At 35.8% G+C, this 27,347-nt stretch overlaps 2 protein-coding genes and 1 long non-coding RNA gene across 12 annotated transcripts in view; 2 read left to right on the forward strand and 1 right to left on the reverse strand.

Annotated features, from left to right (window-relative positions):
• Positions 1-27,347, forward strand: part of LOC123540438 (rho GTPase-activating protein 18-like) — a 104,685-nt gene that overhangs the window by 46,742 nt on the left and 30,596 nt on the right. For 5 of the 7 annotated variants that reach the window (XM_053526127.1, XM_053526126.1, XM_053526125.1 and 2 more), the window contains 2 exons: positions 20,017-20,164; positions 26,718-26,890. In XM_053526127.1, the coding sequence (XP_053382102.1) occupies positions 20,017-20,164; positions 26,718-26,890 (321 nt within the window). Of the gene's footprint in view, positions 1-12,760; positions 12,815-20,016; positions 20,165-26,717; positions 26,891-27,347 lie in introns of all 7 variants that reach the window. The other 2 variants (XM_053526128.1, XM_053526130.1) reach the window with 1 other exon arrangement.
• LOC123538439 (uncharacterized) lies at positions 4,929-9,837 on the forward strand. Of its 2 annotated transcripts, none has more exons than XM_045322545.2 (3): positions 4,929-5,333; positions 7,162-7,284; positions 7,998-9,837. In XM_045322545.2, exons 2-3 carry the CDS (start codon positions 7,263-7,265, stop codon positions 8,537-8,539), a joined length of 564 nt encoding a protein of 187 aa, XP_045178480.1. In that variant the 5' UTR covers positions 4,929-5,333; positions 7,162-7,262; the 3' UTR covers positions 8,540-9,837. The 2 variants fall into 2 exon arrangements, with proteins under 2 accessions (XP_045178480.1, XP_045178481.1); XM_045322546.2 differs by having other exon boundaries at positions 7,165-7,284.
• LOC128549481 (uncharacterized) lies at positions 21,188-26,089 on the reverse strand. 3 transcript variants are annotated; one of them, XR_008367754.1, is made up of 3 exons: positions 25,958-26,089; positions 25,385-25,498; positions 21,188-21,265 (listed from the first exon to the last, which is right to left on the reverse strand). It is a non-coding gene; the product is annotated as an uncharacterized LOC128549481 (long non-coding RNA). The 3 variants fall into 3 exon arrangements; XR_008367755.1 differs by having other exon boundaries at positions 25,773-26,077; XR_008367753.1 differs by having other exon boundaries at positions 25,758-26,076.

Raw genomic sequence — 27,347 nt, forward strand, 5'->3', positions numbered from 1 at the left:
ACAGTAAAGGCTGCTTTGAGGAATAAAATCTACACTAGGAACAATATTAAACAATCAAAAATTTATTCCGTAAAACCTTTATTTTACTGATTAGCTTTTTTGCATTCCTTTTTGAACAGCTCGCACCTTCAATGTTATTTCTGTGTCTTTAGTGCCAGGAAACTTTTCTTTTAACACTTTGCTTAAGCAAGCATACAATCTTGGATCAAATTTGGGTTTGGGCTCTGTGCTGGTGTTTGCTCTCCTACCAGTTACACTATGGGTAGTAATGTAGTCAGTGGAAAACAGAGCCAGAAGTTTTTTACAGCACTCAAAAAGGCTGTCCTCGTGGCTGGATAGGATTGGTCCTTCAGGCAGATTAGATGCTTTATTGCTGGGTTTCGCAGAATCTTGGAACCTTTCGAGTTCCCGAACCCTCTTCTTTAAGCGCCTAACCTGATCTTGAAGTTCGTCAAAATCCCTAAACAGAAGAAAAACTTTAATCAGTACAATGCATGTATACATACTTAATGTACTCATCCCGGGACACATACAAAATTTTCTCCTGTACAGAAGTAATACCTGAGGTAATGAATACTATAATCTGATCTGAACAAAGATACTTTTTCTTGCACACCAGCATTCGTAAGACAGATTTGTAATGCAATCTTTCCAAAATAATGCAAAACAAGAAACGTTTAATAAACATATGCTCCCCTCTACTGCTCATGACCAACCTGCTTATAGAGTTTTAGAGACCTAGGCCCAAGCGTTAAGTGTTTTAACGTTCAATGTCAGTGACCTTGACCTAGTGATCTCAAAAACAATAGGGCTCATCTACTGGTCATGACCAACCTGCCTACCAAGTCTGAGGAACCTAGGACCAAGCATTCCCTGGTTATTGGTGGATCAAAAACGGTTTTACTGTTCAAAATCACTGTGACCTTGACTTTTGACCTTGTGACCTCAAAAACAATAGGGATCATCATTCTACTGGTATGACCAACCTGTCTACTAAGTTCGAGAGACATTTACATATAGACAACACTTACTTATATTGCCTGGAGACTGCAACAGTCACCGGATTTTGTATCTGATTCAGGAAAATCACCCCCCTCCCACCTTTCCTGAAATTTTCATTTTTCACTGACTTACCAATTTTCAAAATTCTCCACCAATTCACTGATCTTGAAAAACAAATTTCCCTGATTTTTCAAGGTAGGTGGCAACCCTGATCATAGAGTATCCTCAACACCCACCGTTATTAACCGGAAACCAATTAACTGATCAGTTAATGTGACTTTGACCTGTTGACTTCAACAACTATAGGGTTCATCTAACATCATGACCAACCTGCCTACCAAGTTTGATATGCTTAGACCAAAGCATTCTCTAGTTTTTGATTGGAAACTGTTTTATTGTTCAAGTCACTGTGACCTTGACCTGGTGACCTCAAAAACAATAGGGGTCATCTACATCTACCAGTCATGACAAACATTGTGACCTTGACCTTTGGCCTCAAAAACAATACGGGCCATGACCAACGGCAACCTGCCTACCAAGTTTGAGGAACCTAGGCGCAAGCGTTTTCTAGTTTTTCTTTATGGGAGACCATTTGGTCTAACAATCAACATGTGCAAAGCAATATATACACCTTCTTTGAAGTGTAGCATAATAACTACCAGTATTATATATAGTCTGACAAACTTAATTTTGCCATGTACCTAGCTCAGACATTGAACATACAGTACAGACAGGGTAGTACATATCCAGAAGTACACAACAAAACCCTGTATATAAACCTAGATAATACCTTTTTTTAACACTGTCAGTTTCCATGCTGGTAACACTTTCTGGTCTTGGCTTCATGAGAAGATGTCCAGCCTTCCTGTCTTCAACAATAGTAACTGAAATATGACAAGTAATAACCCTTATTTAATGAAAATCACCATTAGATGAAAATCACCCCATATTACTACTCTTTTTCTCACTTTTTTGTTTGTTTCAAGCCCCATTTAGGCAACCCCATTTAATATCACCATCATGGTACAGTAGGGGTCAAATATTATTAAGTCTTACAACATGAAGATGGTTACTAAACTTGGTATTCCAAAATACTAGGGGCAGTCTAGGACTGTGGATTGCTATGCATGTGATGATAAGATCTGACCCATGAGTCCAGGCTTACAATTCACCTGTTACTTTTATGAATATAAGCCCAACTTAAACTGACAAATAATATTTCAAACTGTAATCTATATCAAACTAGAGTCTAATGGTAATTCAGTAAGCCCATGTACGCGTCTATACCAGTTTTACGTAAGGTAATGTTTTTTCTTTTTCTTGTTGATGCATACACAGAATCGACAGAATGAAATGTATATTTTTCAGGCAGTGGTGTATGTGTTTAATCGAAAACTTACTACATTTGTAATTTTAAAAGCAATCTTCAAAACTATTGTGATATAACGATCTGATTCTCTGTGGTTACCAATATTTGTGCTCATTTTTCAAGACAGACTCTTGGATGCCAGAGTACTCGCTACAGCTCTTATACGCACACATGGGTATAACTACCCTTAACAACAGCTGTCCGAAGACAGCGCGCTCAACTATTCTCAGTGCTGGATAGTATAATATAAGCTTTCAATGTTAATTTTAAAAGTTGAAAACAGAATAATTCCACAAATACTTGTCAAACTAAAATCTTTACATACAAAATGTTAAAATTTTCTGAGTTCAAAAGGGGATAATTCTAGAAAATGCCTTACAGAGTTATAAGCCTTGATGGTATGTTACTGTGTATTAACCCGGAGACATGTGTGAAATTTCAACCGAATATCTGCAATAGTATTGGAGATATGAACTAGCAAAGAAAATAAAAACTTCTACATTAAAAAAGGGGCATAAATCCGTCACAAATAAAACTAGAGCTCTGTCACAGGAGTGACGAATACACTCACACACCGCTTTTCCACTGAATATTTTGCAGTTTTTGCCGGACCTAAATATTTTAACCGCGGGGCAAATCACATTTATGCTGGAGCTTAAATATTTACACCGCGGCTAAATTAATTATCGGCCAATGTCATTCAATACTAAATATTTTATGCTCGGTAGTTTAATACCGGAGCTAAAATAATTTAACCGCAGATTAAATCATATTTATGCCGGGGGTTAAATATTTATGCGGCGGCTAAAATCGTATTTATGCCGGAGCATAAATACTTTTACCGCGGCTGAATGAATTAATTTTGATGGCGATGGCCAACCATATGCAGCTGCCTGAACCGGATTTGGACTTAATTCTTAGTTTTTTTCCACTTGTTCGTTAAATAAATACATAGTAAATTCCTGTCTGTACAATTACACTGTATACAGACAATATGGCACAGTTCATTTTGACAGCACACATGCTTTTCATTCAGTAAAGATGGATCGTGATGTACATTACTGCCTGGTCCAGCATACCCTACAAAAATCAAACTGGCAATGGTAGACAGTGTTCCAGATAAGCTGCGTATCGGCGTATTTTACGCATAAAAATCAACTAAAAACGCACATGATTTCATTTTGATGCGTACATTATACGTACATGACTTTGAACTTACGCACGACATTAAAACTTGAAGCGTACCTTAATTATATTTAAATGAAAACATGTTGAAAACAGCTGATCACTACTTCCGTATAAACAATGCGACGGGTAACCACTATTAACTTCGCTAAAACGTTCTACCTGTCTTAGAAAACCATAAACTAGTCTACTTGAACATCTGCATCGTCTAGGCGCTCTAGAAATTTTATGTATTTACTTATCAAAATCAAGCGTTTGATCGTTGTATTAAAACGAAAGTAGGCACATTATTTTTTATCATGGCTTCCGAAGCAAAACAGAGAAAAATTGATAATTTTTTTGTGGTTAAAACACCTCTACCGACTAAGAGCTTTGTGCAACCAATAATCGAAGACATATTTCTGCCGTTTTAAAAAATAAAAAGTCGCATGTGGCTGTCACAGAATCTACCATTGAAAGTTGGAAAAAATCGTACCCTTGGATAAAACTCACTGAAAAGGACAGTTTATGGTGTTGTTATAATGTCTGTCTTTGTCTCTATAGTAACGGTAAGTATTGTTAAAATTAGCCTTTATCCGAGTTTGGAATTTTGAGTTTACCCCCATCTTCTGAAAAGTGAGGGTAATTACCCATGGGGTCAAAAAATTATCTGGAACACTGGGTAGATCTAGTCTTTTTCGCAATTGGTGTACCAGTGCAGTTGTTTTATTAAAAGGCAGTGGCTAGACCGTAACTCTAGCTCCGGCTCTATATATAGTCTAGAGTTAAAGAACTTGTGTATCCACAGATGAAACACAAGAAAATTTCCTTTGGTTACAAACGTTTATATTTCAAAATATGAAATTTAAAATGAAAACTTACTTGAATTAACAGTCATACTGGAATTAAAGCACATTCATGATAATTACGGTACTCAAGCCAACCTGGTAATTTAACATGTGTAAAATAGCAGCCAGGGCTTTTTTTCCTTCTATAGCAGGGGCCTTTTACAGGTGCCTTCCCCTCTGAAAATTTCTTTAGAATTGTGCAGTTTTCCCCTAAATTGGTCTTTACCTCAAGATTTTTATTCCCCTTTTACCAAAACACGTAGCCTGTTTTCCCCAAAATCAGGGCCTGGGCCCTTCCCGTCTCAGTGAAAAAAAACCCTGGCAGCAACAGAATATTTCTTGGGGATTGGGCGGGGCGCACTTATCACGTCAAATTTCATATAGAAATATACCTGTAGATCTATTGTACAAACGTGTTTCCAACTTTTTTGACAGATCTATACTTACGATGTATTTCACAGATGACAGCTTCGTAGCTGTTTTTCTTGCCAAACTGCGCCCTAATGATCTCTCCCTCCTTGTAGGCAAACTTGTTCTTTTACTGGTTTGACGATGTGCTTTATGTCGATGACGGACATAAAGCGATCCTCCCACTGGATTAAGAAATACATTAAATCGTCTGCCATTTCTGCCGCGTTTAAAATCAGCCGTTTCCGGAACAGCCGCTTACATCATAGAAATTATGATTCGCGGTCTTTCTAAATAGCCGAGACGAGATGTTATTGATGTTCACTGGTTATGCTTTCAAAAATATATTTTTCAATATAATAATATGCACACCAGAAGCAGCGATATATTTCAGCAATGCACGAATTTCGTTTTTGTGAGGATGTGAGCGACCAAAGCTATCCGGAAGTCAACATCGACATGCCTTTCAACTAAGCTTTAACACCAATTTACGTTGTCTATAAGTGTTTATGTGACAGTTTTGGTGTTCAGCTAGCAATTTGGTAAGAAAATTGTATTATTACTACGCCATTTCCCCTTAAACGATCTAGCATTAATAACATTTCATGACAAGTGCACTGATTTTCGGATAGGAAAAAAAATCCAGGAAAAGTGCTCAGCGAGAAACATTCAACCAGTCGAAATTTACATGAGAATTTAACGGCCGAACGGCTCTTGTAAGTGCTAATTTGTGAAATAGCATAGTTATCAAACAAAAATCAAAGTCGTAAAGTGGGATTTGGAAATAAACAAACTGTTTTGAGGAGGAAAATATGTAGCCTCGATCAGGATTCTAACCTCGGACCCTTGGCTTACAGTGTCAACTCTATCAATTACCATGGCAACCTGACAAGAGAACTACTACATTCCTCCCCACTTTTAAGTGACATTTCCAATTTGTAATTTATTGGAAAATGTGGAAACAAATCCTGGTTTGCCTCGAATACCCCAGCCAGTGCTTCGCCCAGTAGAGCTCCAAGGGGTACTTCAATTTAAAACTGGCCACCAATGAAACCGTTTTGAGGAGAAAAATGTGTAGCTTCAGCTTCAGACCCCCCTTTGCTTACCATGTCAATACTGTACCAACTGAGCTACTGGGGCCACCTGATACATAACTATTACAAAATTGGCGATATATTTCTTACTTGTTATTAGTTCAAACAAAGACCTAAATATACACAGATACACCACTTAGGCGAAGTCGCGGTAGAGCTCACGGCGGAAACAAGATCTTGTTTCCCGAAAAACGTTATCACGGGTGATACGAACAATATGCAAAACTCGATTTCTTGTCCAATAAACATCGTGAATGCAATTCTTATTCCATTGTATGATAAAACATGTCTTCTTTTCAAAAAAAGCACACTGGCCAAAATTATGCCAGTGTTTAATGAAATATTAAATCCTACCTTATATGACCGTTTATGACTGACCCTTTTGCTATGTCCGCTGAATCTAATTAGATCTGGAGGTAAATCCAATATAAGCATTCTTAAAAATGTAAATCCGATAGGGTATTGCATATTTTATGAGAATTAATCCATTTTTTCACTTTTTGAAATAAATATTATGTTGTTATCAATGATAAACCGGATTCATAGCCGAGGAAAATGAAATGGCGCTGTATCAGGTACTTCAAATTTCGCGTAGTTCTCGCGAGCGAAAGATTAAAACGAGACTCTTGTTAATGTTATTGGATCGGCCTGTTTCATATTTGTGTATATTTAGGTCGACAGGATGTCAGTTCAGTGTACAGACGAGTAGTACTTTCTTTAAAAAATTATTGTTAAAACTACAAGAAAGCTTCAAACTTGACCACTGTCTTTTTTTATTTATATATGAACATGTCACTTCAATACACAGGTAAGTCCTGTGTAAACACAACTGGACTTATAATAGGGCCAGAGTTAATGCTCTTGATTTTATAAAATTTGCTCTATTTTGCCTTGTTTACAGTCTAGAGGTTGCATTTTTTGAGTGAATCTTTATGAAACTTGGTCAGAATGTTTGCCTTGATGAAATCTCAAATGCGGTTAAAAACTAGGTCACAGGGGCAATTCATAGAAAATCTTTGTTTACGCTCTAGAGGTTGCATTTTACTCCAATCTTTATGAAACATGGTCAGAATGTTTGTGATTGCTATGGTAACGGAAATAGTGACATATGGCTCTAACAGATGGATCCTTTGATAACTCAAGAAGATTAAGGGCTACCTGGTTAATGAAAATTAGTATATGAATTGATGGCAATATGGAGATTATGCACAGTGACTTGTTTAAAATTCTTTTCTCCATGTGTAAATGTAAAATGAAGTGAATGTTTGTATTTCAGCAGTCATGGCCACCAATGTGCAGATAAAAGGCAAAGCTTCAAAGTTTGACTGTCTCATCTGTAGCAGGAATCTGTCTTCAAGGCAGTGACTTGAGACACATATGCAGGCAAATCATAACAGAAGTAAGTCTAATTCGGTTTGTAATTACTGAAAATGAACTGAAATCCACTTGAAATACCGAAATCTGCCTGTTTTTACCACTAAAACTTAGGAAAATGTGTAAAATAAATGCTTTTTGTTATTGGTTTACCTGAGCTGTCTATCTTTTGTCCACACTTAACCTTGTGCAAGCTATAGACTGCATTTGTCACTGAATCTTCATGTAACTTGGTCAGACGAAATCTAAGCCAAGTTCAAATATGGATCATCTGAGATCAAAACTAGGTCACCAGGTGAAACCTTAGAGAAATATTGTGTATTCAATAAAGGCTATATTTTACATTGGATTTTTATGAAATTTAGTCAGAATGATTGTCTTGATGAAATCTAGTTGGAGTTTTAATATGCATCATCTGAGGTAAAAAGACTGCTTACTAGGTCAACAGATCAAATGATAAAAAAACCTTGTGTATGCAATAGAGCTTGCATTTTTTATTTGATCTTCATGAAACTGTATTAGAATATTTGTCTAGATGAAATCTAGGTTGCAGTAAGGCTTTATTGAGGGAGGAGAGTACAAACACAGAGAACTGGAAATGCCTTTTCAAGAAATATAATTCTACATGTAGTTGTCTCCCTTTCTTGTGTTAATTTGGTTGTGACAATATCGCGACAAGCACATGCTTCAGGGAGCATCATTCGGTTTTACTGATTGTCTAATCCTAATCTGTTTCAGGTTCAGTGGAGTCTAGCTACAAATGCAAACACTTTTTGAACAGGATGCTTAAGTGTAGAAGCAAGTGGACAACAGCAAAAGAAATGGTGTCTTGTAAAGTTGCAGGAAGACTCTTACCAGTCTCACCAGATGAATGCTGGGAAGGTCTTCTGCAGTCAACAAACTCAACTTCTGCATTGGATTTAAAAAAGTGTTTTCGTGTTGAAATTAATGGACAAAAGTACTTCAGTCAGGCATATCAGCGAATGAAAAAAAGAACTTGTTATTTTGTGGTTTGTCATTCAGGTGAAGTAGTTTCAGTCAAGTTTTTTGTTGTTAACAAAGAAAAGAAAGTGTTTGCTGTCGTGAAAGTATATGAAATACCTGATGACTGTTACATCCTTAGATCTAGTGGCAGACATATATTTAAAGTTGTATCAACTGAATGTCTGAAAACAATTCATGTGTCTGAGATCATGGATAAACTTTTCTATATAGCTATTGACAATGCTGTATATGTTGTATGTATGCCAAACATTCTAGGCAGAATTGTGTTTAAGTAAGGTACAAACAGTCCACACGAATGCCCCCCTATCCAGTGGTTAGACCAATAAAATACTTTTCATTAAAAAGAGTACTGTAGCAAATTAGTATTGATTAGTGTATTTCAGAAAATAACCGGACAATATATATGGTTATAATTAGTCCCCTACTGTGAAACCGGAAGAAACTATAGGTTTACCCTCCGTCTGTCCATCTGTCCGTCAGCAAAAAAGAAGTGGATTATGCGATTACTCAAAAAGTACATAAGCTAGGTTCATGAAACTTGGTGTGTAGTTACAGGACGATATGTAGATTATCCACATCATTTTATTTTTTCAGTCGGACTAAAATTATTGGTTGCTATGATAACAGAAATTCCGTCTGTCCTTCAGCGAAAAAACGTGGATTACGCGATTACTCATAAAAAAGGGTCCTAGCAGTATCTATGACAGCACAGGCCCAAATCAGCCTTTGGGGCACAAGATACATATGTACAGTTCTTGAGATAAAATTTTAACGCTTTTGTATGCTACACATTTATATGCATGCTTAAATCTGCACATACAGTTATTACAATAAAAATTATCTCAAAGCAGGTGGATCTTTAGAAATTTTGTTCAGTATAAATTTTATGAAAAGTTCATGCCAGATATATTTTCTGCTTCTTTTAAGTGCGTAAAAAATCATTGTTTCTGACCATGGTCTGTATCCTTTCCAACCATGGTTTACATACATAATGTCTGTGTCAGTTTGTTTTTAACCATGGTTGTAATTTTTCACCATGGTAACAAAGTTGACCATGGTCAGTCATATCTCAACCATGGTCTACATCAGTTGTCCATGGTGGCCTTTTTTTCAACCATTGTTTGACCATAGTCAACCATGTCAAAATTTCTGGTCCAACCATGGTCAAACCTGGAATGGCTATGCTGAACCATGGTTGTAATGGTTGAACATGGTCACATTTCGCAGGGGGTTGTCACTCATTGTCTGCGTTAACGCGTGTTAGTTAAGTTTTTCGGTTAAGTTTTTTAAAATCAACATATCTCCAGGTTAAGTTTTTCAAACAGACTTTGGTCAAAGTTTGAAGTGGTTAGGCGCTTGACTGTCAATCAAGAGGTCATGCCAACCTCTGCAGCGATTACTTCCCCTTGCGATACAGTAACTAATGAACGCCAGGGAAGGTAACTGCTGCGAATAGCTTGGAGGTCGTGAGGTTGTATCACGCCTTTGGCGCTTGAAATTTGAAATTAATAGTACATGCTTAAAGACTTGTGTAAATAAAAGATCAGAGCAGAAAATAAAATATGAAAACCGTGACTGACTTGACAGTTATTGTAGTTTGGACTCCATGAACTAGACGCACCAAGAGTCAAACCTTAAGGTCTGTGTTCACCTTTGCTCCGGTCCTACAGAAATTTTTTTGATCTATTTTATGTTTGCTTTCCGTTGCCAGTGCCTGGTACCTCCTATAAATGGATATGTACAGTCCTTGCCAGTAGACTTGTCCCCCATGGTACCTATGTACTTAACTAACTCATTTCCAGTTTAAATATTCTTATACTAATCTGCAGAAAATATATGGTCAACTTCTTCTATGGCATCTAGTCTCTAACTGACTCACAAAAATATCATTATAAATTTTGAACAACTATTGAAAGAAACAGACAAGTTCACCCCTAGATGAAAACCGCTTCAGTAGGCCAACTCCATGCTACCGGTGCAAGGGTTAAATGGTACAAGTATGGTAAGCTGTACCCCGCCACTACTGATATCTTATGGATATGTGTGTGACATCAGAATTGTCAAACTTGGTATTGGAAATAAACAACTTGTTTTCTAGCAAAAACTGAGAAAGGGACTATTACACTTTACTTTACACAAAGTGCGGCTGAAATTGTCAGATGTCAACGATGACTTTCATTTACATGGAATTATTCTATTCTTGTGTAATTTACATATATGTGTTTTGAGTATTACGTAAATGGTATTTTTTCAATGATATAACAAAAATTAAGGAGGGTATAGGATAGTGTCAAAAAGCATGAGCTAGAATATGCAGATACTATTTTTAGTGTGAAAAGAATCCAGTTGAAATCAACTGTAAAATTTACACAATGTGGCACTGGGGCTTTAAGATTAGCAAGACAAAATATCTGTACAACTTTAATTGTTTATTACAAATACAAAGTTTAGCACTTTCATAGTATAAAAAACCACTACTGCACATAAAATGAAGGAGTCACTTTAAAAATAGAAAGTCACAGAAGTACATTTTAAGTTCCTTAGATGCAGGTATTTTTCAAAGTTAAGAAAGTATATTTGAAGTTCCACTTGAATCCTCAATTATTATTTGTTAAAGATTCTAAAGTATCATTGAAGTCCCCTAGTACTTCCTTGAAGTCCCATGCTCAAAAGTGGAGCACAATTAAGGCCCCGGAGACTTCAGGGGAAGTATGAGACAAGTACAATTGAAGTCTCCGGGACTGAATGCGAAGCAGGTCTATGTGATTGGAAGTACCTTTAAAGTACATCAGAAGTGTATTTGAAGCAGAGGCCTTTTTTGAAGCTCCTACTACTTTTGTGGCTGGGTTTGTACGGAGGACTGGAGGCTCAAACTTGCAACCCCTGCTTTCGTATTTACGAGATATTTTAGGATTTGTACGGGCACGTGTAAGGTTTCACTTTACTTTCATTTTAATAAGCATATTAGGTGGCAAAATTCAGAACGTAACAATAATTATCAACAGTCATCGAAACTTAATAAGGACACGCTAACGGGTATATGTAACCGAGGGATAGTATCTCTTACATCATGATTACGGAAATTATAGAAGTTATGATTTATTTCAAATAGCGCCTCTGGTATAAAATATCAAAAGAATGAAAAATAAACTTTGACCTTTAAAACCGAATTCTGCCATCAATATATATGAACATTTGCGTAGAGCAGGTAATTTACCGTGGCAACTAATCTTATGGTCATCTTATGGGATGTGCGTGCGTGCTTGCGTGTGTGCTTAGGGAGTGTTAGGAATAATAAAAAGAAAAACAAGATTCAAACAACATTTACTCCCGTGGCGGGGCGGCTATGTCAATGGTCATACGTCTGCAATAACAATGTCAATGGTCATACGTCTGAAATAACAAACTTTAAAATATTTGAACTTGTATAATATTGAACTATGATATTTTACAATTATGTTTCAAGTGTGAAAACTCCGAACTATGTATTAGTATACATAGTATACAATTGCATATGCATATTACTTTTCATTTTAGCAGTGTATTACAGCGGAAAACTTGTTTATTGGTATTTCGAATAAGAAAAAGATGAAAAAATAATCATTATTATAAAGAAATATATTTAAAGCGATTTTAAAAAATAACATATCAGTATTTTACGCAAAGTTGTCGCATTGGCGTATGTAAAAAATTCTGCATTGAAACCATTTCGCACCGGTCGCAAGTTTTACAGTTATAAAGACCTCTTTTGAAAAGAAAACCCTCTTACCAGGATTCGTTTCACGTCTGTAGTGAGCTTCTGATGAATGAGAGTGTAAAATACTAAGATTTGAAAAAAGGTATATCAGAAAAACACGTAAACTAAGCTATGTTGTGATTTGGGGGTAGGGGTAGCCTAATATAATTTTACATGAAAATGAATTCGGTGACCCCATAATTTTATTCCATAAATTGACAGAAAATAAAATTTTCATCATTATGTTAGTTTTTTGTCAAATGCTATCGTTTGGGTTTTACATGAGACAAGATTAAAGCAAAATTTTTATCCGAAACTGAACGTCATATTTGTCGCTCTGACGTCACTTTAACGTAAATATCGACTTTAACGTTAAAATGATCACCATAAACTATACACCATTTTAAAGACATTTTTAAATGGAAATGTAATGAGTAGAAAGCAAATCGATTTCTTTAGAATGAACAGAACGATTTACAAAAATCGTCTGATGGACGTGAAATCGCGGTTTGTCAAAAATGGACATCAATTGTTGTTTTTGAAGCTCTGCATAGAAAAAAGTTACGGAAATATCAAAAAAGTAAAATAAGCAGTCTATGAGGAATATGCTGAATTTTATATTAATCAAAATTCGAAACGAAACTCGATAACTCCAAATTAGGCGCATTCCACCTTAAGTTCATGGTGATATGTCAGTTAAAGTATTAGTGTCTCATTACTTCTGTACAGTATAAAGAAGGAAGAATGAATTTTGTTTCAGATTTCACCAAGGAGTCCGACAACAAATAAATACATCAACCATATTATGATAGAGGTTTGACTGAAATTGTACCTAGATAATGTATACTAGATATATAACACTGACTATATCATACTTCACGTTAACACATTTTCTAACATTTCATAATGTGCCTTAGGCCAAGAAAAAAATAGTTTGTTAAGTTCCTGGAAGTAAACACTGCCTCTGCTTATAATTATCATTGTGTTAACCAATACTTACTAATAAACTTTGATAATGTGGCAGTTGGGTCCAATAAGGCCAGGGGTGTTCATAGGTCTATTGTAAAGCTAATATTGGATTTACCTGTATTGGAAAATAAACAGCGCAGATCGTATTGAGGTCAACTGCCACATAATCAAAGTTTATTAGTACCTTGTAACTGTAAACTATCATTTAATTTATACATACAGCTTTTAGTGTCAGGTAACATTTTGTCAGGTAACATTTAGGTAACATTTTGTCGGGTAACATTTAGGTAACATTTTGTCAGGTAACATTTTGTCCGGTAACATTTTAGGTAACATTTTGTCAGGTAACATTTTGTCAGGTAATATTTTGTCAGGTAATTTTTCAGCATAACACATTAGTTTTCAACTCCTCATTTTACCAATCTGTTATTGACTAAGGAGCATAAAATATAAAAGGTGTAGGGATATATTGTGTAAGTGCTTGGGAAGGTCCATCTGCACAATTCTGCACCATAGCCTTTATTGTGAGTTATTGTGAGTTTTGTAATTATATTGTAAAAATAGTGACAGATTTTTGCCTCAAACTTTTATCATCACATGTATGTTGCTGTCATTTCTTAATATGGTTAAAGAAAGAAGACAACTCAGAGTTTGCAACGTGTTTCGTATTAAGATACTTCTTCAGGCAAAAATACAATGTATACAATGTATATACCCTTTATAATTATAGGTTATTAGCTTTGTATCTGGAAAAATGCATGAGTTCTCAGCGGAAATATTGCGCAACTTTAGGAGTGCAATATTCTTCCGCTGAAGAATGAGTGCATATTTCCCTGATGCAAAGATAATAACCTTTTTATTACATACACATCTACAGGTATAAATATAATATAAATATCATAAATTTGTTCAATAGCCTGAATAGGATTGACAATACTGAACTAAATAGAAAAATAGTGCATCAACACACACTGAATTACGTCACGCACCCGATATGAAATTCAGGCGTCAGTGTATGGAAAAATATTGACGTTTCCGGTACCAGTGTAACTTAACGGGGAAAAGAAACGTGTATGTAATAATACATAATATGTATTATGCTTTCTTTTCTTAAAGTTTGCCACTATGCTTGGAGTAAGCTCCTGAAAGCATGGCTTGTTTTGGCTGATCTGCAGCACCTGAGCAATGTTTGTTTCAAACTTGTTGGTCTCAAACTACCATAGATCTATGTTATGGTCATTACATTTAGGCCATACCAAATTGATTTGTCGTTCGTCGGAACTACCGCATCAATGATTTCATTCCAGAGAAAAAGAAAAAAAAATTCACCCGCCCGCACGTACATAAAAATCGCCGAAAAAAAATTTTTTTTTCTGATTACGCGGTCCGGAATGATAATGGTAAACAGGTTTTTATCGCTGTTTTAATGCGTCAAAGTGATATTGATCGGAATCCATGCGTTCGTAATACATGTAGTTGATGACACAAACTCAAAAAGTCAGGAATTTATGGTGTTGTTCATCATTTGTTTTAAATCTGCAGTGTCTGTGCTAGTGCCACACATGGCCTTCGATGTGCCGGTAGGTGTTTGAAGTAGGCACGTTCTACGATTGTTCAAATTATATAGTGAAAAGAAAAAAGCCCGACTTGTAAGACGTGCACGGCCACGGGGATTCAAATTGAAAATATTTGGATTAAACATAAAAATATTGTTCAGATAAAGTTTTCAAACCATTTGTTTCAGTGTGTTTAGTTAAATATTTTAGTCTAGAGCCAAAGCCAGTGCTTTCTTAAAAAAAAAAAGTTTGTTCACAGATCCTCACAGATCCTGACTGATCCATCACATTAATTGTTTTGGGGGCCCAAATCGTTTTGAAGTAACTTCTTTAGTTACGCAGTCAGATATTCTATCAAATGCATATATTCATCTTTAAAAATGTTTAGCTTTTCAAATAAGTTGTTGTAGATATAAAAAAATAATTTCTGTCGTATTGTAACCCCCAATTTTCCCTGTTTGTATATTTAATTGGGGTGTGAATTGATTTAAAGAAAGAATCTGAGAAAACAGACCTTCCCAACTCAAAAAATTTTTTTGTCAATCAAAGCCCCAACAAATAACATTTCAAAGAGTGGCCATATTGGGATCATTTTTTTGTGCGTCTGTTATCATTTTTGACTGAAATGAACCTCTACCCAAAACTTAAGCTAGCTTATCTGGTTAAGAAATTATTCCAATGGATTTGAGCAATGTTAAGCATTTGTGTGCCCCAAATCCGTTTGGTCTCATTGGTCAAGTGATTTATTACTTTCCCTCACCTCTACGTTTGGGGTTTCATAGGGGCACAAAGTTGCTCATGTGTCGAAGCCATCTAACTGGGTTTCAGAAGATAAAGTTATTCCCTTGGGTGCCTGTTTTTCTTAAATATTCCTCATCCTCTGCCGTTAAATGGGCACGCCTTCAGATTAATGTTGAAAATCAAAATTAAAAATAAGACACTCATCCTCAGTAATTATTTTAAATACAAATAAAAACAAAGTGATTCAGTGAGTTTTAGCAAGAATTTATTTGCAAACCATTCATGTAGTCTTTAAAACATACAGAAAAGCTATCTATGTCTTTTAGACACACTGTAAATGTTTAAGTTCTGTGTTATTCTTAAAGAAATGTTTTAAATTCATGTATAATCATAACTGCAAAAAAAAAAAAAAAAATACCCGCTCGCTCCATGTAAAGCTACCGCCTCTGAAAAAATCAAATAGAGAAAAAAAAAAAAAAAATTTCCTCGCTCACTCCCATTTTTTAAAAAAAAATTCCGAAGAACTATTAATCAATTTGGTATGGCCTTATGAGAAAGATTTACTGCCCACATGAAAAGGAAACCTCATTTTTAGCTTGACTATTCTACTCACCCTGGCATCGGCGTCACACCTTGGTTAAAGTTTTGCATGCAAGTACATACAGCTGTCATTTAGCTTTGAAACTTATTTTTTTCTTTTTAGCTCATCTGATTTTTAAAAAAAAAAATGATGAGTTATTGTCATCACTTGATCGATCTCGGCGTCTGCGTTGGCATTGCCTGGTTAAGTTTTATGTTTAGGTCAGCTTTTCTCCTAAACTATCAAATCTATTGCTTTGAAACTTACAACACTTGTTCACCATCATAAGCTGACCCTGTACAGCAAGAAACATAACTCCATCCTGCTTTTTGCAAAATTTATGGCCCCTTTTGGACTTAGAAAATATCAGATTTCTTGGTTAAGTTTTATGTTAAGGTCAGCTTTTCTCCTAAACTATCAAAGCTATTGCTTTGAAACTTGCAACACTTGTTCACCATCATAAGCTGACCCTGTACAGCAAGAAACATAACTCCATCCTGCATTTTGCAAGATTTATGGCGCCTTTGACGGACTTAGAAAATATCAGATTTCTTGGTTAAGTTTTATGTTTAGGTCAACTTTTTCTCTTAAACTATCAAAGCTATTGCTTTGAAACTTGTAACACAATATTTCTATTATACAAAAAAATCAGATGAGCGTCAGCACCCGCAAGGCGGTGCTCTTGTTCTAAGTCAATTACCAGCCTCACTGGGTCAAATTCCATAACTCTGACATGCATTTTGAGCAAATTATGCCCCCTTTTGGACTTAGTAGTTACTATCTCAAAAACTAAGGCATACATTGAATTAAAACTTCACATTGTGTCTTCGGGGTGATGTAAAACTAGTTGATAGCATCAACAGGGCAAATAATTCTGACCTGCATTTTGGCCAAATTATGCCCCTTTTTTGGACTTAAAACTCTTTCGATATTTTAACATTTTTGGTAATATTTTCTTACTTCTGGGACAATACTTCGAATATTTGAGCATTGGCTGTCTTACAGGCAGCTGTTGCTGAACCTTAACGGTTTCTTTCATCAGTGATTAACTGTAGTTACATGTTAGTGGAGACTAACAGGCTATACTGAACATTCTAACACAACTTTCAGTGTCAGTTAAACTTTCAACTGCTTATTCAGTTATCGAATTTAAAGCTCTTTTTATGCCCCTGCCATAAAATGAGGGGAGGGGGCATATAGTGTTACCCCTGTTCGTGTGTGTGTGTGTGTGTTCGGGGAAAGGGTGGATCCTGTTTGTGTCCGGGCCATAACTTTAACATGCATGGTCTGATTTCAATATAATTTCATACAATTTATAAGCATGGATAGACGATATGTCAGTTATTGCGCAAAAGCCATTTCACTAGCTCAAAAGTCAAGGTCACAGTCCTTGGTTGAACTTAGCCAATTTTCACTACATATATACTGATAATGTGGTCTTTGTGTCCGGTCCATTACATACACGATCTGCCAGGCACAACAACCAGGTCCCTAAGGTCTAAGGTCAAAGTCACACTTAGAGGCCAAAGGTCAAAAACATGAATGACTTTGTCCTGAGCATTTTTTCTTCATGCATAGAGGGATTTTGATGTAAGTTGGCAGAATTGTACACCATCATGAGATAGAATGTCATGCACAAGAACTAGGTCCCTAGTTTAGAATTACTTCCCTTTGTTGTTACTATAAATAGCTTATAATTGGAACATTTTTATTACTGGTCATAGGGAAAAATCAAAAGCACTTTTCTGTAGTACATTATATAGTTTTACATGTTACATACAATTTTGAGAAGTATTTTGAACTATCTCTACCTGGTAAGGATTTTCCTGTGGACTTAGATTAATTTTAAAGATTTAAATTTCCCTAATTAGTAGTTACTATATAAATAACTTAATATATGCCTGTGACCATTCTCTTGTTGCAAGGACATCCATGTCTGTGACACATTTCTAGTTTGGTTTAAATATATTTTATTTCCCAATATGTACATATCAAATTATTATTTACATACATAAATTCTGGATTGGACTGGAGGCCAGTAGGCTTATTGAAGTCCTGTCCATAACTATTTCACACATTTCTAGTTTCTAAATTTTCTTGAAAAATTTCTTCTCATAATCCAAAGCTTTTGCTTAACCATTGGAAAATATCATTTCTTAAAGGCCTGTTTCCTTGCAATGTCTGAATAGGGACTGAATGTTGTTCGAGTCATTATCCTGTGTTTGTTCAATACTATTTTCATGCTTAAGTTGGCCAATTTTTGGTCAGAAGAATTTCTCAGAAATGTTTGACAAAAATTCAGCTACAAGTATAATCAGACATGGTCAAACTTCAAAGAAATGTTCAGACTTTGATTCAGAATGTAATATTAAACACAATAATTCAGAACAAGTAAATGCAAAGGAGTTGTACATATTGGATTATCAGCAGAATGAGTAATTACAAACACATGCATACAGTATGTACAGTATGCTAGAGATTAACAGCTGGATTTTATAACAATTTATTCGTTTCTTGGTGTAAATACAATTTTAATGGCTAACTCTTACACTTATTTCTCAAGTGCTTAACAAGTTAAAAATGTAATCTACTTAAATATTTATCAATTGTCACAGCAAGGTGGCATGATTACAGATGTACCGTATTTACCCATCTACTAATCGATCATTCTAGCAGATAGGTTCCTTTAAGCCCTGCTTAACCTTGAATTGTCACTGAAAAAGCATGAAAATCTTGACTATAAACAGTGACACCTGTCAAATAGTGTCTATTTTATATGAAATTCTTTATGAAATACCTGTGGTTTTAATGCTAAAGTGTGGCACATAGCTTTTAACTGTTACCTATTGTAATCATGGGTTGCATACACACAAAAGAATTTGAATAGCCGGGGAGCAGGGCATTAACGGCCAAGTGCCACACTTTAGCACGCAAAACCACAGGTATTTCATATAGAACCATATATAAAATAGACTCTACTTTAACAAGTGTCACTGTTCATAGTCAGGGTTTTCATGCTTTTTCAGTGACAATTCAAGGTTAAAAGGTTACTAAGGAGGGAGCAGGGCTTTAATTGCAAAAAAAAATTTGCAGTATTTTGGCACTGAATCACAAAGATAGAATCATTTGCTGAAAGCAGGCTTATTAATTTAAGCACTTGGATTATTAAAGTAAACAATAGAAAATGAATTAGATAATAAGATTTCATCAATACTTGTGGCTTACATCAAAAGTATTAACTAAAGTCTTATTTATTTTGTGACTTTTTTATACTGCATATTCTATAGAGAATACAATCTTTTTTTTGTAAACCATGCTTGAAAGCTGAATATTAAATATACCAAATTTGAAAGTTAATCTAGAGACAGCTCTCTTAAAGCGGATCAGCTTCACTTGAAATGTAATCTTGCACTTAAAATTGTTGACATTGTGGTTTAAATACTGAGATAAATTATATTTATACATGACTGTCACATACCATCTTAAACTAATGATAACAGTCAGTTTTCAGCAGTTTTCTCATTATTATTAAATATCTTCTTGTCACATTATTTTATATATTTTATACTATCAAATCATTCATATTTGCAGGGGACTTTTATTCATGGAATTCATAACAAAATAAATTCCAGATGACTTGACAGATTTTCAGTTTATCTGTTAGTGATATTGTAAAAACAGAAATCATTGAATTTTTGTCCTCAAGATCTTTGACAAAACTGTTAATTTTACTGCAAGCAAAATGGAATGATTTTACAGTAACATCTAGCAGTCACATGTAGTGTTATATATTGGAGAGCTGTAAAATCATAAATATTTGCAAGGGGTACCGGTAGTTACTTTCTGGGATTTCACAGGATTACGGTGTTTAAATCCATACATTTTCATATCCACATTTTTCGAGACATGTGACATCACTCTAATTAGCATGTCTTACTTTCAGTATATCAAAGTCATGTTGGTTGATTTTACAGAATTGCAGAGACAAAAATAGTTCTTTTAGCTTCTAATTTATGTCTTTTAATTGGTCATGGCTCTGTCCAGGTATCAAGTGTTTTTCCTCAGCAAGGTAAAAGTAGAGTAACATTAATTATAATAAATCATTGTTTGTAAACCACTTTTAGATAATCTCCTGAAGTACAAAAATGTAATTCTAAAAATATATTTCAGGCACCAAAGAGTCCATTATCTCCTAGGGGTGAGGTGGTGCACCCAGAATGGAACAGAAATAGGGCAAGCAAGGGGCCATTTATGAAAAACAAGGGAGGTTACTCTATGTCAGGAATGTCAGAGGAGGTTCAAGATAATGTACAGCAAGGTAAAACTTCTTATATAGATCGTGGACTGCTAGCTGTTTGATACACTTCGTAAAGATTATTCTACTGTGCCACGGTGATTCTGTGACGCTATGGTGATGGTACAGCTGAAAATCTGTTGAAACGCAAAATTCGTGCACTGTGCTTTTTTAAATACCCGGTAATTTTGAAATAAACCAATTTCAACATATAACTTATTTTTAGTATATTTCGCTAAATGTATTGCCATAGTCATTTTAATGTTTATGTTAACATGACATACAAATTGTTTGGTTTTACATAGAATTAATCTGTTATACAAACAAAGTGGCAGTGTGAGGAATTTGACTTAAACCTGAAAAATAACGTACATTTAGAAGGTTATAATTGTGATCTGACCTGAAAATAATTTTCACTGTTAGTGATCTTAGAGATTAATGAGTTTGAGATTCCGAGGCTTAATTTATGTATTGCTCACAGATCCCATATTGCTCACAGATCCCGTAGAGATCTTTCAGTTCAAAATGTAGGTTTGCTGCAATATTTAAATGGTATCCTTCAAACACAAAGCGTGGCCTCAGCGTGAAACTAGTCTATCTGCTTCTATTTCTATATATACATAGACTAGTTTCGCGTTGAGGTCACAAAAGGCTGTCAATGCTGTGTCTATACGGAAAGAAAAGTTTGTCTTAATTGCTTAAAGTAACAGTGTGAGCTTTGACTGTCACTAATCATGAAATTGTGTCGTGATGTTATACCCAACAAAACAATACCAGATTTTTCAGTAAGGAACCAAGACATTGATCATGTTTTGTTGTTGTTGTTGCTTTTTTTTTCAAAATTGAACATAGCATGTTATCAGATTTAGGTAGAAGACACAAATTTGCTATTCACATCATTTTCTGTATACACATTGTTTTTGTAGCCTAGAATGTAAAAATGCTCAGTGAAGAAAGGTACAGTGTGAAAAAGATGGAGTCAGTTATCTTCCATGTCTTATTATCTCCCTTGCTTTTCCAGGTGTAGAAATGCTTAGGTAGCAGATGGCGGTTTTTTCTAGTACTTCGGACTTCCGAGTGATGTGGCCAAGTCAGACGGCTTCCGATATCTTACGAGATGCAGACCTGAAAATAAAAAGATACCGGTTTACATCTTACTTGAAGAAGAAATAAAATACATAGTAAACTTCATACAAAGCATAGATTTTTAAATCCACAAGCCACCCGAAAGATAATTTCAGCCCGCGAAAATACATGACATTTCAGCCCAAATTAGCCATATCTCCAACTGGCCTTAAAATGTTAGGGGAATGGATAGAGACAAATGGCCACTTGCATTCTGTACTCAGTTTCAAGTATTACTTGCAGAGCTGGACAAAAATACCTGTCAACCGATTACTTTTTTCACTATTTTCAACTGTGTGAGGCCTATATGACATTTGACAGTTCACGAGACGCTCAATGCTGATAGTGGCATATATGCATTTCAAGCAGTTATATGAAAATGATGCCATCAAGCTTACATTCGCATCTGCCAGAATTTCTGCAACATACCATTCTTAAACTTGTTAATCACAAACTCACATCAACAAATATTTCAAACATCAAAACTGCCTTCACTTCAAGGTTTTATCTCTAATGACAGATTTTGACCCTGGCCAATTCGAATCTGTGGCTGGAAACTACCAACTGCTACCTTAAGGACCAAGACATGCATCTCCATGGACTGTCTGGCACCTGATTCTAAGAAAATGATCTATGACAAATAAAATCTTACCAATATTTAAACAATGCTTTGTTCTTCTTGCAAATTGCACATGTCCAAACAATGTCTACAATATTGTGGATTTGGCCCCATTTTACACACATATTTCTTACTGCATCTATCTTTCTGACATTAAAAAAAGACTTACCTACTATTACATGATGGCCATAAATGTACTGTATTAGCATTGTGCACAGCCCTGCATACTTGAGGAACAGAATTAAAAGCAGCACAGCTTACTTACCCAAGACTAACTGTACTTCAAATCCGCAAGCTCAGGAAAAGCCGCCCCTGTTTACAAGTACTTTTTCATATTACCTTACATACAGTAAGTATAAAATAGCTTTAAATAAATATTTTACAATGCACTTTTGTTGTTGTTGTTGTTTTTAGCTCACCTGTCACAAAGTGACAAGGTGAGCTTTTGTGATCGCGCGGTGTCCGTCGTCCGTCGTCCGTCCGTGCGTCCGTGCGTCCGTGCGTCCGTAAACTTTTGCTTGTGACCACTCTAGAGGTCACATTTTTCATGGGATCTTTATGAAAGTTGGTCAGAATGTTCATCTTGATGATATCTAGGTCAAGTTCGAAACTGGGTCACGTGCCATCAAAAACTAGGTCAGTAGGTCTAAAAATAGAAAAACCTTGTGACCTCTCTAGAGGCCATATATTTCATAAGATCTTCATGAAAATTGGTCAGAATGTTCAACTTGATGATATCTAGGTCAAGTTCGAAACTGGGTCACGTGGGTTCAAAAACTAGGTCAGTAGGTCTAAAAATAGAAAAACCTTGTGACCTCTCTAGAGGCCATATTTTTCATGAGATCTTCATGAATATTGGTCAGAATGTTTACCTTGATGATATCTAGGTCAAGTTCGAAACTGGGTCACGTAGGGTCAAAAACTAGGTCATTAGGTCTAAAAATAGAAAAACCTTGTGACCTCTCTAGAGGCCATATTTCTCAATGGATCTTCATGAAAATTGGTCAGAATGTTCACCTTGATGATATCTAGGTCAAGTTCGAAACTGGGTCACATGGGGTTAAAAACTAGGTCAGTAGATCTAAAAATAGAAAAACCTTGTGACCTCTCTAGAGGCCATATTTTTCATGAGATCTTCATGAATATTGGTCAGAATGTTCACCTTGATGATATCTAGGTCAAGTTCGAAACTGGGTCATGTGGGGTCAAAAACTAGGTCAGTAGGTCTAAAAATAGAAAAACCTTGTGACCTCTCTAGAGGCCATATTTATCAATGGATCTTCATGAAAATTGGTGAGAATGTTCACCTTGATGATATCTAGGTCAAGTTTGAAACTGGGTCACGTGCGGTCAAAAACTAGGTCAGTAGATCTAAAAATAGGAAAACCTTGTGACCTCTCTAGAGGCGATATTTTTCAATGGATCTTCATGAAAATTGGTCAGAGTGTTTACCTTGAAGATATCTAGGTCAAGTTCGAAACTGGGTCACGTGGGTTAAAACTAGGTCAGTAGATCTAAAAATAGAAAAACCTTGTGACCTCTCTAGAGGCCATATATTTCATAAGATCTTCATGAAAATTGGTCAGAATGTTCACCTTGATGATATCTAGGTCAAGTTCGAAACTGGTCACGTGGGTTCAAAAACTAGGTCAGTAGGTCTAAAAATAGAAAAACCTTGTGACCTCTCTAGAGGCCATATTTTTCATGAGATCTTCATGAATATTGGTCAGAATGTTTACCTTGATGATATCTAGGTCAAGTTCGAAACTGGGTCACGTAGGGTCAAAAACTAGGTCATTAGGTCTAAAAATAGAAAAACCTTGTGACCTCTCTAGAGGCCATATTTCTCAATGGATCTTCATGAAAATTGGTCAGAATGTTCACCTTGATGATATCTAGGTCAAGTTCGAAACTGGGTCACGTGGGGTTAAAAACTAGGTCAGTAGATCTAAAAATAGAAAAACCTTGTGACCTCTCTAGAGGCCATATTTTTCAAGAGATCTTCATGAATATTGGTCAGAATGTTCACCTTGATGATATCTAGATCAAGTTCGAAACTGGGTCATGTGGGGTTAAAAACTAGGTCAGTAGTTCTAAAAATAGAAAAACCTTGTGACCTCTCTAGAGGCCATATTTATCAATGGATCTTCATGAAAATTGGTCAGAATGTTCATCTTGATGATATCTAGGTCAAGTTCGAAACTGGGTCACGTGCGGTCAAAAACTAGGTCAGTAGATCTAAAAATAGGAAAACCTTGTGACCTCTCTAGAGGCGATATTTTTCAATGGATCTTCATGAAAATTGGTCAGAGTGTTTACCTTGAAGATATCTAGGTCAAGTTCGAAACTGGGTCACGTGGGGTTAAAAACTAGGTCAGTAGGTCTAAAAATAGAAAAAACCTTGTGACCTCTCTAGAGGCCATATTTCTCAACGGATCTTCATGAAAATTGGTGAGAATGTTCAGCTTGATGATATCTAGGTCAGGTTTGTAACTGGGTCATGTGCGGTCAAAAACTAGGTCAGTAGGTCGAAAAATAGAAAAACCTTGTGACCTCTCTAGAGGCCATATTTTTCACGAGATCTTCATGAAAATTGGTGAGAATGTTCACCTTGATGATATCTAGATCAAGTTTAAAAGTGGGTCACGTGCCTTCAAAAACTAGGCCATTAGGTCAAATAATAGAAAAACCTTGTGACCTCTCTAGAGGCCATATTTTTCAATGGATCTTCATGAAAATTGGTCAGAATTTTTTATCTTGATGATATCTAGGTCACATGTGCTCAAAAACTAGGTCACTATGTCAAATAATAGAAATAATGACGTCATACTCAGTTCAACACTGGGTCATGTGGGGATAGGTGAGCGATTCAGGACCATCATGGTCCTCTTGTTGTTGTTGTTGTTGTTGTTGTTGTTGCCAAACTTACCTATTTTAACGAATTCGAGCAATCTCCCAGTACATCTCCGAGAAACCGTATCTTCTCTTAATTAAAAACAAGTATCTGCAAATGTTCCCTCACTCCAGGACCTTAAATGCACCCAAGATGTATCCACTCTCTACACTTTTCTTCTGTCGTCATGTCCTGACACCGATAAAGCCACAATAGAAATTTGTAAGAACTAAAATCATACCTGCCACTCGAGAAATATCTTCGAAAGAAATATCACCACAGAATCCAGTTCCGAGCCTTGTGAAACAGCCATGTATTTACAAAATGCCAAAAAGTTGCACCTATATTTCCTTTAAATAGTCCTTCTTCCTTTAAATTTGATATAAACTACAAAAGAAATGTGTTTCCCGCTAGAAATTTTAAGAAAACCCTACACTACAAACAAAAATAAGATTTACTTACCCGGTAAAATCAGAGTTACCTCCCCTTAACTTCTACCATATCAAACAACATCTGTCTATGTTATGAATCCATTCAGCTCGGATTTTTAAATAACACATACTGGAGAGCTTGAACAACACAAAAGAAAGCATGAAATAGTACTTACAAAAATTGACAAATGTCTTAATTAAGGTAGCAGATGGCGGTTTTTTCTAGTACTTCAGACTTCCGAGCGATGTGGCCAAGTCAGACGGCTTCCGATATCTTACGAGATGCAGACCTGAAAATAAAAAGATACCGGTTTACATCTTACTTGAAGAAGAAATAAAATACATAGTAAACTTCATACAAAGCATAGATTTTTAAATCCACAAGCCACCTGAAAGATAATTTCAGCCCGCGAAAATACATGACATTTCAGCCCAAATTAGCCATATCTCCAACTGGCCTTAAAATGTTAGGGGAATGGATAGAGACAAATGGCCACTTGCATTCTGTACTCAGTTTCAAGTATTACTTGCAGAGCTGGACGAAAATACCTGTCAACCGATTACTTTTTTCACTATTTTCAACTGTGTGAGGCCTATATGACATTTGACAGTTCACGAGACGCTCAATGCTGATAGTGGCATATATGCATTTCAAGCAGTTATATGAAAATGATGCCATCAAGCTTACATTCGCATCTGCCAGAATTTCTGCAACATACCATTCTTAAACTTGTTAATCACAAACTCACATCAACAAATATTTCAAACATCAAAACTGCCTTCACTTCAAGGTTTTATCTCTAATGACAGATTTTGACCCTGGCCAATTCGAATCTGTGGCTGGAAACTACCAACTGCTACCTTAGTATACAACAGAAAGGTACTGTACAGAAAAGATGGAGTCAGTTATCTTCCATGTCTTATTATCTCCCTTGCTTTTCCAGGTGTAGAAATGCTTAGTGTACAACAGAAAGGTACTGTACAAAAAAGATGGAGCCACTTATCTTCCATGTCTTATTATCTCCCTTGCTTTTTCAGGTGTAGAAATGCTTATTGTACAACTGAAAGGTACTGTACAAAAAAGATGGAGCCACTTATCTTCCATGTCTTATTATCTCCCTTGCTTTTTCAGGCGTAGAAATGCTTATTGTACAACTGAAAGGTACTGTACAAAAAAGATGGAGCCAGTTATCTTCCATGTCTTATTATCTCCCTTGCTTTTTCAGGCGTAGAAATGCTTAGTGTACAACAGAAGGGTACTGTACAAAAAAGATGGAGCCACTTATCTTCCATGTCTTATTATCTCCCTTGCTTTTTCAGGCGTAGAAATGCTTAGTGTACAACAGAAAGGTACTGTACAAAAAATATGGAGCCAGTTATCTTCCATGTCTTATTATCTCCCTTGTTTTTTCCAGATGTAGAAATGCTTAGTGTAAAACAGAAAGGTACTGTACAAAAAATATGGAGCCAGTTATCTTTCATGTCTTATTATCTCCCTTGCTTTTTCAGGTGTAGAAATGCTTAGTGTACAACAGAAAGGTACTGTACAAAAAAGATGGAGCCAGTTATCGCCTATCTCTGATGCTGATATTGTTTTTGACTTCAATATAGAGGAGAATGGGGGCGAGTCAATGCACAGTAGCAAGACGGTGATGGGGCAGGTGAATGCGTTTGACCTGCCAGTAAGTAGTTGACATATTCAGCCTTGACCTCAAGGTTGAGTTGACAGCAGTTAAATCACTTAGATTGCTGCCCTTGTTGAATGAGTTTTTTAAAGACAAAACAGTTGTAGAGTCAATTGTATTACTGTTCCAGTTCTCTCAAGGTTGCATTTAACAGGTGTAACAGTGTCCATGTTTCCATAAATTGTCACTCAACTATAAGATTATACCTCCCATAAGACGAGTATCTTCAGTTACTTCAGAATCCACAGGTTTTCCAGGCTCTGTGCTTCGGTTCATTTATCAGAGAAGGCAGCATATATGGGCTTACAGTTGAGTAAATTCAGTACCATGAAAATAGAAATTTTTTATAAAGGCCTAGATTTTGATAGTGGGACAAAGGATTTCATTCTCCATTAGCAAAGTTGAGAGTCTGATAACTTTAACACTAATTGGTTCCAGTAAATAAGGGTCAATA

This window comes from Mercenaria mercenaria, chromosome 16 (genome assembly GCF_021730395.1).
Source record: "Mercenaria mercenaria strain notata chromosome 16, MADL_Memer_1, whole genome shotgun sequence".
In the NCBI taxonomy this organism is placed as follows: Eukaryota; Metazoa; Mollusca; class Bivalvia; order Venerida; family Veneridae; genus Mercenaria; species Mercenaria mercenaria.

What these genes read in the sequence shown, in the direction of transcription:
- LOC123538439 (XM_045322545.2), top strand. Translation starts at nt 7,263, where the DNA reads ATGCAGGCAAATCATAACAGAA. An exon ending in GCAGGCAAATCATAACAGAA is followed by an intron (nt 7,285 to 7,997) that starts GTAAGTCTAATT and finishes AATCTGTTTCAG; the next exon opens with GTTCAGTGGAGTCTAGCTAC.